Source organism: Lytechinus variegatus, chromosome 2, assembly GCF_018143015.1.
Source record: "Lytechinus variegatus isolate NC3 chromosome 2, Lvar_3.0, whole genome shotgun sequence".
NCBI lineage: Eukaryota > Metazoa > Echinodermata > Echinoidea > Temnopleuroida > Toxopneustidae > Lytechinus > Lytechinus variegatus.
Window position 1 is genome coordinate 67,896,811 of NC_054741.1, and position 13,062 is coordinate 67,909,872.

Here is a 13,062-nt window from a genome sequence, read left to right on the forward strand (position 1 = left end):
TTTTTTTAATTCAGTGTGAGTTATGACCTGTATTCGCTAGGAATAAATGGTTAAAAAAACAAACATCCCATTTTTGTGTTCGGTTGCTATGACCACTCGCACAAAACACCCCTTCACTGTTCTTGTGATAGGCCTATACTTAGGTCCAAAACGCTCATTTTCATTTGCAGAGATAACAAATTTCCTATAATAAGAAATGCATTTTCTTGTTGTACCATGTTTTGGTCAAAATGCCAAGATTCACTGGTAAAATAAACATACCACTTTCGATCCAGTGACAAAGTAATCACGCACAGTGATTACGATTTTGCATTTAAAATCAAAGCGCTAAGAAAATGAATACTATTAGTTTGAAAATTATCACGGCACAACTGGCCAGTGAGCGTCTGCATGTGTGCATATGGACAAGCCCGATGTTACTAATTATATATATATTGAAACTGTACCCTCTTCTGCATAAAAGCTTGGTAAAGGTCGGTATTATCAACGTCACGGGGAAAGATAAAAAGACAACATCTGCTCTATTCACAGACCATGAGGAAATCCGATTAAATGTGAAATGTTTATTATGTTTATTTGAGTTAAATAGGCCTTCATCGTGACAAAAAGAAAATGACTAAAAGAATAAACGTATTTATGGTTGCATTTTAACTGTAACTTTATGTCTATTTCTTTTTCGAAGAACTTTAATTCACATTATGATATACAATACAAGACAATACACATGCTTAATACTTTTGGTGCAGTCACATTTCCCCTACGGCGGTCGTATGGCGAGACGAATATGTAGCAGCATGGTACAAGACTCGCGGTACGGTCGCCGTAGGAGAAATGCATGTGACTATGCTATATGCGAGGTTCAGTCCCGGTTCAGTTTCAAGGCTTTGATATTTATTATAATTTGAAATGAGAAAATTTCGCCTGTGGTTTGATAACCGAATCTCGGAAGTAAATACATATTATTTGTATAGATTCCAGATACTCGGCGTTTCGAAACTGCGTGTCTCATTTAAGTACAATCTGATGGGGAAACTATACTGCCAAATCAGCTTTTGCTCATATCATCCATCTATTCATAATAATTATCATTTTAATGTACCCCTACTACTTTAATAGGCTTTTTTGCCTAGTGATTGATATGTATGAATGTTAAGCTCTTGAAAATTGATTTTAACGAAATGAATAAATAAAGTGCAACATTTTAAACACAGTTCGCATACATTTATTATTGCCATGTCTGGCGATCCTTTGGCATGCTTTCATGTTGTCAACGTCTTTTTAGACCTACATAAATTTTAATGTTAGTAAAGAGGTGCATTACCTCCAAAAACTACTGGAGTCTATAGACCTCTATTATTTATTCATTTTTTAATTAATATGTTGTTGTTGATGATTAATTAATAGGTTGTTGTTGATTAATTGATAAGTTGATTAATTTTAATTAATGGGTTGTTGTTGACTACCTGAAAGCTTGTCAGAGGCTTACCAGACAAATCAAGAAATATTGTAAACAAATTGGACTTCAAATAATGTAATTAGTTACTAACATGTTATAATTAATGGAAACCTTCGTTCTTTTTATGATCGATTGACCTAAACGGGGTTCAGTTTGACCAAACTGAGACTAATGTTATTTATGGTATTCTTAAACATTTCTAAATATAAGATACAAGATAAGCTTAGGGTTTTACTATACCATGGGACTATATGCCTGTAAGAGGATAGAAGATTATCATGATAACATTTATCCTTTATGACGCAAAGTTTGGTATATAAACCACTTAAATTGAGAGTCTTGACACCAAACGATATAACTGCAATCATGATTAAGTTGGTGGTTCTTGCATCGCTGCTCGTGTCAGCATATGCTGCTAAATCCTACAGTGGGTGAGTTATTAAATATGCGTGTATATGGAGAATGGGAAATCAAATTTTCGTCTGAAAGCAGGATTCTTTACTGGACGTGTAAGATCCTATGTTATTGTATTTAGATATTTTCATCGGTCCTTGAATAGAATATTTAACATCTGAATTGCAGTTTCCTAAGTATCTAACGAAAAATACATCATGGAAATAGTTGGCTATAAAACAAAATAAAATAGCACCCCAATATGTAGTTAAACAATAATTAGAACCTAACGTTCAAGATTCCCAAAGTCAATTTAATTCCTCACGATACCCCAATTATTACAAAAAGACAATATTTTATGTTGGTTTTATAATTATAAACAGAAGTTTGCAATAATTGGAATAAAATCCACCAGCTTGGTGGAGATTGGTCGGAAGATTGTTCGAAAGACAGATCAAAACGTATCATAATATACAGGTATGTTTTTTTTTTGTTTTTTTTTGGGGGGGGGCGGGGGTTCTTATGTAGGATGTATTTTTGGAAGTTACCTACTCATGTCACTAAGCATTTGCGAACCGACGTACCCATGTCAGAAAGCAAATATTACTTTATGATTATGAATTAATATTTAACAAAATACAATTAAATGTAAAACTTCCATTAACTAAGATATCGCCATATTCTTCAGCCGCTTTTCACCCTTTAGCACCCTTCTCCCTTTTCTTGGTTTTTGTGTTAAGCCCGGCGCACACTATGCGATTCGTTGCGATCCGAATTTCAAAGAAATTGCTATAACACTTGATATGAACATTCCAACCAATGAAATCTTGGCAATCAGAATTCAGAATTGTGATCAGGTGATAGGATTACTGAAATCGAAATTCAGCCAAGTTCGAGCCTCCCTGTAGGTATAAAAGCAAAATCAATTCCAAATCGCAATGACGTCATCATCGCCTGCGACTTGAAGCCGAATTTGAATTTACTCCGAACACAGGGCTTGCCGCAGCGCAACATTATGATTTTATTATTCCTAACATTATGCCGAACTTCAAATAAAATAATTTTGCTTCCTGTAAATGTCACAATTAATGCAAAATTCTATTTATTAAACATGCGCGTCGCATTGGATTGCATCGCATAGTGTGTGCTGAGCTTTAGTTACAACTGTTATAGCAACAAATGAAATGTTTTTTTTTCTTATATACATTATGTTCCTAGATATCAGGTGCTCCGTATCACCCCTCAAAGTGAAGATGACCTGACAGTACTCTCCATGGTAGAGAAGTCCATCAGTGATATGGTAAGAAAGATGCTGGAGGGGGAGGGAATTGTTGAAGGGAGTTTTAAGGAATGATACAGATACAAAAGGGAGAATGCATATATATATATATATATATATATATATATATATAAAGAGAGAGAGTGGGGGGAGATTGGTTTTTATACAGAGAGATTATACAAGGGAGAAGGAAAAGTGATGGTTGTGAAGGCTGAGAAGAAGACAGCAACGATAACGGAGCCGGTAACGACGATGATACTATGGTGATTTCGATTTAGAAAATTGTTGTTAATTACCATGATGATTATGCTGGTGTTGAAGATGTTAAAGAAGATGGAGACGGAGATAAATAGAAAAGATAGTGGTGATAATCCTAGGGGTAGCGACTAGCCGCTAGCGATTGGCCAGTGCTTATCACATATCATCCACAAATGTCCTAAAACACTCAAGAAATAAATTACATTCCTGTACCAATTCAAATTTTAAGAATTAATTTTTTTCAGGTGGACTTCTGGAAACACCCACGTTCAGTTGGAATCCCCGTTGACATCATGGTATCGTCGGAGTATCGTGAGGTTATTACTCGCTTTATACAGACACGTGGTCTCAAAGTCGAAGTCATGATCGACGATGTCGAAAAATTATCCGAGCAACAGAAGTTGAGAGAGTCACCCTCCACCGCTAATTTCGACTTCGCCAGCTACCATGAACTGTCTGAAGTATGTATATTGTTATAAAACTAAGTAAAAGTTATATGTAGTCTTCATTCAAGACATTGTCCGACTCAGTAATGAAAATGCACAAGAATATGCCAATCAATCAATCAATCAATCCATCCATCAATCAATCCATCAATCAATCAATCAATCAATCAATCAATCAATCAATCAATCAATCAATCAATCAATCAATCAATCAATAATCAATCAATCAATCAATCAATCTATCAATCTATCAATCAATCAATCAATCAATCAATCAATCAATCAATCAATAAATAAATCAATCAATCAATCAATCATTTAATCAATCGATCAATCAATTACAGTTATATCCTACCCTCTTTAAAATGTAATGAAAATTAATTTGATAGCTGTTGAAATAATCATGAAATGCTTTTAGTATTGAGAAAATAAGTCGTCTTATTGGATTTCGTTGTTTCCATTTTCCATTGTTTTATGAATTGCTTCTGTACTAATATTAAGCCTACGTTTATTTTTCATTTACGCATTTCCTGCAGCTGTTTTTGTAGGACCGCATATGCTTAAAGAAGTTAGTGAATTTAAATATTTAAATAGAAGATTTAATTAAAGCTAGAAAAGCGAAACAAAACAAAAGGAATATATATGTATCTGTTTACAGATCAATGATTGGATGACGAGTTTCGCTGCTTCCCATTCCATTCTGGTTTCCCTGGAGAACCTAGCAACATCTTATGAAGGACGTACAATCAGGGCTCTAAAGGTATCTAATCACTAATATTATAATTATTTTGCTGATGGAATTCCTGTTAAAATCATGTCGTCTGAGTATCGTCAGGTTTTTATTCTCTTTATACAGACACGCGGTCGTAGTGTTTGTGGTATAGCTGATGATGCCCATAAATATGTTGGCGCTATTCAATAAACCACTTTGTAGATATATACAATCTGAGAATTACAGTCAAAGGTAATTCGAACTTAAATCTAAAATTCACTGATATGAAACTATCCTATGCACGACATTCATACAAACAAACTAGTAATTAATGCTCGTATCTGAAAGGAACGTGCATAAATTGGAATCCTCTGCAGGACTGATGAATCTATTTTTCACTCGTACCGAATTCCATGGTATCCAGTTGATGCATTCATTTATATAAAAAAGTGAAATTAAAAGCATCTTTGTTACCCTATGAGTATCTGATCAAAGCGGAAAAAATCTCCATGATTTAAAATAGCTGATCTTAGATGTCATTCAGGGCTAACTAGGGATTGGTTTGTCACTCCGCATAGAGTAAAGTGCAAATACATGTATTTGAAATTCGATGACGCAGATTAGCTCGACATCATGATAGAAATGGAGTTGTCATTTGACATCCCCACTATGCAATGCATTTGTGTAATGAACACCATTTCATCACCAACAGCGAAAATTTTAATGCTATTCTGGATTCAGAAAACCAGATTCTCCTTTGGTTGTTTTTGTTTTGTTGATTGTTTAGCAAAGTATTATCATATCTTTTAGAAGACTTCCATTTCCTATTTTTTTGTTTTTAATAGGTAGGTGCTCCTACAGGCTCTACTAAACCAGTGATCTGGCTTGAGGGTGGTATTCATTCTCGTGAATGGGTTTCCCCTGCTGCTATGATGTATATGACAAACATGGTAAGATAGCAGTCAACACGTTGCATCATTTTTTTTTCACAAAAAGAATATAGATGATGAAAAGGCGGGGATGGGAAGTATGTAGTGGAATATGATCTGCATGAGATAAGAGGAAACATCATCAAAATAGGAAATGTAAATCGCTGTTTACTGTTGATGGGAAAAAAAGTATTCTTAGTTTTATAGGAAAACCTCCAATTATTTGTTTGATATAATATATAATAGGGCCTATATAATGCATATTTTTGTTCCATATACTTTATGATATATGTTAACATGAAAATTGTTATATTATTTTACTGAAGCATCGATAAGGCTTTTCATGTATCGATTTTTTTTTTTTTTTGGGGGGGGGGGCTAAATTCCGATTGACAAATGTTGTACAAAAGAGCATGTTAAAAAATAAGTGTGTCAGTTTATTGGATTCTTGATTTAAACAAAAAATTAGGGACCCGTCTTGACTTCTTCAGCTTCTTGATCATTTACTACAATTTTCAAGGACTCCACAAGTCAACTTTTAATTCCAAGTCTCTTTTTTATGAATAAATGGATAAGAAAATTATGCTATATCTTCACAGCTTGTCGAGGGCTATGGTAACGATGCTGATATCACGAGCATGTTGGATGATTTCGACTTCTATATGATCATCAACTACAATCCTGATGGATACGAATACACCTGGACCAACGTAAGAAAAATACAATTACCCTTCTTTTTGTTGTAATGAGAATGAAAATTGAGAGGATGGTGACGATGACAGTAGCGTTGACGATGATGGTGGATGTGATGATGGCGATGATAGTGACGACGATGAAGATACTTGTGCTTGTGTTAGTGTTGGTTGTCATGGTTGTGTTGTTGATGATGATCACCATGATCACGTGGAGAAGGAAGAAAAAGAAGAAATAAAAGAAGTTGAAGGAGGAAAAGTAGAAGAAGGAGAGGGAGAAGAAGAGGAAACAGGAGAAGAAGAAGAAAGGAGAAGAAGAGGAAACAGGAGAAGAAGAAGAAGAAAAAGAAGAAGAGGAAACAGGAGAAGAAGAAGAAGAAGAGGAAACAGGAGAAGAAGAAGAAAAAAAGAAGAAGAGGAAACAGGAGAAGAAGAAGAAGAAGGAGAAGAAGAATTCGTTGCTGCTGATACACATGTATCTAATCACTCTACGGTGATATACATGTATCTAATCACTTTACGACTCTACGACTAAAAGTGTTTATTTCCAATTCGTCTGATGCCAATTCGTCCAATTGCCAACCTATCGACTATCATTTGGTCTACCATCAGTTCGTCCAATATCCACATGGTCCAATAGCCATTTAGTCCATATACCCTTTGGTCCAATAGGTCCAAGTGATAATTGTGCAAAATGAATGAAAATGACATGGCTATTTGACCAACCGGTTATGAGACGGAATGGTCATAGACGAAATGGTGATTTGACGAAGTGATGATTGGACCAAATGGTTATTGGCCCAAATGGTTGTTAGTCGAAATGTTGATTGACGGAATGGCATTAGACTAAATGAAAGTAGAATATTTGGTGAGTGGACGAGTTGGCGGTAGACGAATCGGCAATTTACCGCTGAAAGCACAAGAAGGTATGTACGGGAAGCGTCCTTGGCAATATTTTTTGAAGTGACTAATACAATTACATACGTTCATCTTTTACAGGATCGTATGTGGCGAAAGACCCGAAGTAACAACATTGGACGTTTGTGTGATGGAGTAGACCCCAACAGAAACTGGGATTTCCAGTGGGGAAGTAAGTACATAAAATATTTATATTGAACATTGTGTTGTAAATTAAATTAATATTTTTTATGAATAGGAAAGGTTACGAGTTGACGAATCAATATCTAATAATTGTTAAGGGAAAGAAAAGGTTGACGAGTTGCCGAATCAATAATCAATAAGGAAAAGGTGACGAGTCGATGAATGGCGGCAAATCAGTAGTTGTTAAGGAAAAAGAAAGGTGACGAGTTGACGAATCAATAATCAATACTTGTTAAGGGGAAAAGAGTTGACGAATGGCTGCAAATCAATAAATGTTAAGGAAATGAAAAGGTGACCAATGGCGGCGAATCAGTAGTTGTTAAGGAAAAAGAATGGTGACGAGTTGACGAATCAATATTCAATACTTGTTAAGGAAAAGAGTTGACGAGTTGCCGAATTGCGGCAAATCAATAATTGTTAAGGAAAAAGAAAGGTGACGAGTTGACGAATCAATAATCAATACTTGTTAAGGGGAAAAGAGTTGACGAATGGCTGCAAATCAATAAATGTTAAGGAAATGAAAAGGTGACCAATGGCGGCGAATCAGTAGTTGTTAAGGAAAAAGAAAGGTGACGAGATGACGAATCAATATTCAATACTTGTTAAGGGGAAAAGAGTTGACGAGTTGCCGAATTGCGGCAAATCAATAATTGTTAAGGAAAAAGAAAGGTGACGAGTTGACGAATCAATAATCAATACTTGTTAAGGGGAAAAGAGTTGACGAGTTGCCGAATGGCGGCAAAACAATAATTGTTAAGAAAATGAAAAGGCGACAAATGGCGGCAAATCAGTGTTTGTTAAGGAAAAAGAAAGGTGAAGAATTGTCGAATAGAGGCAAATCAATAAACGGTAAGGAAAAAAGAAAGGTAACAAGTTGACGAATCAATAATTGTTAAGGAAAATGAAAGATGACGAGTTGACGAATGGCGGTAAATCAGTCATTGTTAAGGAAAAGGAAAGGTGACGAGTTGACGAATGGCGGTAAATCAGTAAGTGTTCAGGAAAAGAAAGGTTGACAAATCGACGAATGGAGGTATATGAATAATTGTTAGGGAATATAAAAGGTGGCGAGTTGATGAATGACGGCAAGTCATTACGTGTTAAGGAAAAGGAATGGTGAAAGGAAAATGAATGGTGACGAGTTGCCGAATGGGGGAAATCAATAGTTGTTAAGGAAAAGGAAAAATGACGAGTTGCCGAATGGGGGAAATCAATAGTTGTTAAGGAAAAATGACGAGTTGCCGAATGGGGAAAATCAATAGTTGTTAAGGAAAAGAAAGGTGACGAGTTGACAAATGATGGAACATCACTGATTTTTAAGGAAAAGGAAAGGTGACGAGTTGACGAATCAATAATCAGTAATGGTAAGGGAAAGAAAAGTTGACGAGTTGAGGAATAGCGGCAAATCAATAATTGTTAAGGAAAAGAGAAGATGAAGAAATGACGAATGGCGGCAAATCTATAATTATCAAAGAAGAGAAAATGTAACGAATTGCTGAATCGCGGCATATTGTTAAGGAAGAAATGACAAGTTGTTGACAAACTTGACAATATATAGAAAAACTTTAACAGATTGCCAAAACTGGAAGAATTGAGATGCCAATATTAAAAAAAGGATAATGTTTATCTTGGTAGAGTTATCTGTAAATCAGAAGTGATCGTCACACCCACGTGTATGTATTCACTTGCTCTAGGTATAAGATCAAATGTTGCGGAGTGAGTAGTCATAGAAGGTAAGATTTCAGTTTAATAACTGAAACTCGCCATGGCAAGTCAACTTTTTAATTCTCATTTCTATCAGAGATCATGTACTAGAGGTTGCACATCATTATATAATGTATGGATTGTTTTTCATGTCATTAGAATGAACAAAATAGATATTTTCGGGTAAACTTAGATACCTTTCTCTCTAATATCAATATTCATTATCATTCATATACTTTTTTTTCTGTTCACTTTTCACTGTTCTTAAGACGCTGGTACCAACCCCTGTGCCGACGATTATCAGGGTCCTAACGCACATTCTGAGCGAGAGGTTAAAGAGGTTACCGACTTCATCCTCGGTCTCAACGATGTCAGGGTATTCATTGATTTCCATGCTTACAGTCAGATGTGGTTGACGCCATGGGGATATACTTATCGTCTACCTAGCGACTATACTGAACAGGTAGATACAGCCGAACCTCCTTAGTTTCACAGCGTGAAGATGATGATGATGGCGATGATGATGCTGCTTATCATGACGATGGTGATGACGATGATGATAACGATGATGATGCCGATGATGATGGCGACAATGATAATGAAGATGATATAGTGATGGTGGTGGTGTTGATAATGGTATTGATAATGATGATGGAGATAAATATAAGAGAAAATAATTGTGAAAATATGGTTATGGTGGTTGTGGTCTCATATTTACAATTAATAATTATCTCTCCCACATCTTTCATAATTTCTTTCCATAGTACACAGTAGCTCGTGATGCTGTTAATGCACTCAGTGCAGTATATGGAACCGACTATGTCTATGGTAGCATCGCAAATACCATCTGTAAGTAAACTTATTGGCTATATAGAGTACGTAGAGTAGAGCAATGATTTATCAAAGGGAGTGGGCAACTATCGAATAATAGACCAAAAATAAAAGAAGTGGTCATCGCCATGGCTCGCTTATCACGGAGGCCTTTGAAAAATCACATTTTATTCACGTCTAAGAAAGTATGGTGGGCTTCAATGGAAGATTAAAAGTGTCATCCAGATGTCCAGATAATCATCACGTCATTTTACAATCCTTGGCCGATGTTTACATTCTGTGGGGTCATCTCGCCATGTTTACAATCCTTGGAAAAGATGATGAGATCTCTATGGAAGCTTAAAAGTGCCACCGAGATGTTGAGATAATTATCTCGGGAAGTCGACATCTTGATAGCAAAAGATAAGATGACGAGATCCCAGATCTCATCATGTCGACATCTTTTAGAAGAGATGATGAGATGACAAGATCCCGAATCTCATCATGTCAACATCTTTTAGAAGAGATGATGAGATGACAAGATCCCGGATCTCATCATGTCAACATCTTTAAGAAGAGATGATGAGATGACAAGATCCCGGATCTCATCATGTTGACATCTTGTAGAAGAGATGATGAGATGACAAGATCCCGGAACTCATCATGTCAACATCTTTTAGAAGAGATGATGAGATGACGAGATCTCGGATCTCATCATGTTGACATCTTGTAGAAGAGATGATCAGATGACAAGATCTTGGATCTCGTCATGTCTACATCCAGTGGAAGAGATGATCAGATGTCATGATCTCGTAACTCGTCATGTCTACATCTTTAAGAAGAGATGATTAGATGACATGATCATGGATCGAAGATCTTGTCATCTGACCATCTCTTCTAAAAGATGACGACATGACGAGATCCGGGATCTTGTCATCTCATCATCTCTTCTAAAAGATGTCAACATGATGAGATCCGGGATCTTGTCATCTCATCATCTCTTCTAAAAGATGTTGACATGATGAGATCCGGGATCTTGTCATCTCAACATCTCTTCTAAAAGATGTCAACATGATGAGATCCGGGATCTTGTCATCTCATCATCTCTTCCAAAAGATGTTGACATGATGAGATCTGGGATCTTGTCATCTCATCATCTCTTCTAAAAGATGTTGACATGATGAGATCCGGGATCTTGTCATCTCAACATCTCTTCTAAAAGATGTCAACATGATGAGATCCGGGATCTTGTCATCTCATCATCTCTTCCAAAAGATGTTGACATGATGAGATCTGGGATCTTGTCATCTCATCATCTCTTCTAAAAGATGTTGACATGATGAGATCCGGGATCTTGTCATCTCATCATCTCTTCTAAAAGATGTCGACATGATGAGATCCAGGATCTCGTCATCTTATCTTTTTCTATCAAGATGTCGACTTCCTGAGATAATTATCTCAACATCTCGGTGGCACTTTTAAGCTTCCATAGATCTCGGATTTCGTTGTGTCTACATCCTGTGTGAGAGATGATCAGAAGACAAAATCTTGGATCTCGTTATGTCTGCATCCTGTGGGAGAGATGATCAGATGACAATATCTTAGCTCTCATCATTTCTATATTTCATGGGAGAGATGATCAGATGACATGACCTCATATCTAGTCATGTCTTTATCTTTTAGAAGATATCCTCAGAAAATGTGATCATGGATCCAAGATCTTGTCACCTGATCATCTCTTCCAAAGGATGTAGACATGACGAGATCCGAGATCTTGTCATCTCTCTAAAAGGATGTGGACATGACGAGATCCAAGATCACGTCATCTGATCATCCCTCCAAAAGGATGTAGACAGGACGAGATCTAAGATCACGTCATCTGATCATCTCTCCAAAAGAATGTAGACATGACGAGTTCCGAGATCTTGTCATCTGATCATCTCTCCCACAGGATGTAGAAAGGACGAGATGTAGACGTGCCGAGGTCTCATCTGATCATCCCTCCAAAAGGATGTAGACATGCCGAGATCTGAGATCTTATCTGATCATCCCTCCAAAAGGATGTAGACATGCCGAGATCTGAGATCTCATCTGATCGTCCCTCCAAAAGGATGTAGACATGACGAAGTCCGAGATCTTGTCATCCGATCATCTCTCCAAAAGAATGTAGACATGACGAGTTCCGAGATCTTGTCGTCTGGTCTTCTCTCCCACGGGATGTAGACAGGAGATGTAGACATGACGAGAACCGAGATCTCATTTGATCATCCCTCCAAAAGGATTCAGACATAACCAGATGATAATCTGAACATCTGGGTGGCACTTTTCAGCTTCCATATTAATCTCTACAAGATAATGTAAATTTACATTATAAACCTTTATTCTCTTGACTCACAGACCCGGCATCAGGATCGAGTGTTGATTGGGCGTATGGAGTAGCTGGTATCAAACACTCGTATGCTGTCGAGCTCCGAGATACTGGTCGTTACGGTTTCCTTCTTCCCGCTAACCAGATCATTCCTACCGCCATCGAAACCTTTGAAGCTGTCAAAGTCATCGTTAAGGCCGTCACTTACTAAACTGACATCTTACCAACGGGAAGGAATATACAATCCCTGCAACCGTGGCGGGAACCGTGGTAGCACCCATACATTCCAAAGAAACAATAACTGTAACCAAACATTAACAAGATTCTAGCAACTGAATTCCGTTGAAAAAAAAAATCTGTGAAATTAATCATTGGAAAAAAAAATCGTCTGACGGTGCATACACCCAAAATCACAACAGTCGTATTTCATGATGCTGAACTTATGTTTAGTAAAATGAATATGATTTTTCTTATTGGTTGATGTGGGCCAGTGGGGGTATCTTGTATTTCAGTTATTGCTTAAAATAAAGATGATTGTTAAAAAAATTATTTTCATGGATGAAGTATTTGTTATTGAATTGAATGAGGAGACTGATATGCACCATTTCCTTGATTTAAGAACTTCGACTTGATCATCACACAATCCTATGATCATCATTATCATTACTGTCATGATAATCATCATCAACCTCATAATCATATTAAAAATTAATCCATAATCACAATGACAATCATAATATTCAGTCATCATCATCGTCATCATCCTACTCCACATCATAATCACAATCATAATAAAAATCATAATGGACATATTATACAAGAAAAACACAATTGATATTTTTTTCAAAAAAAAATTGTTCTGCTTTATTCATTTTGAAATGAACGTTATTTACATGAACAATATGACTGCAATA

General features: G+C 36.4%; 1 protein-coding gene across 1 annotated transcript; it reads left to right on the forward strand.

The window, feature by feature from the left end:
• The first annotated feature begins 1,780 nt into the window (after positions 1 to 1,780).
• On the forward strand, positions 1,781 to 12,682 carry LOC121408758 (carboxypeptidase B-like). The gene is made up of 10 exons (XM_041600385.1): positions 1,781 to 1,887; positions 3,068 to 3,149; positions 3,632 to 3,847; positions 4,491 to 4,592; positions 5,390 to 5,494; positions 6,073 to 6,183; positions 7,165 to 7,255; positions 9,240 to 9,433; positions 9,735 to 9,819; positions 12,178 to 12,682. Exons 1-10 carry the CDS (start codon positions 1,823 to 1,825, stop codon positions 12,357 to 12,359), a joined length of 1,233 nt encoding a protein of 410 aa, XP_041456319.1. The 5' UTR covers positions 1,781 to 1,822; the 3' UTR covers positions 12,360 to 12,682.
• Positions 12,683 to 13,062: the final 380 nt, after the last annotated feature.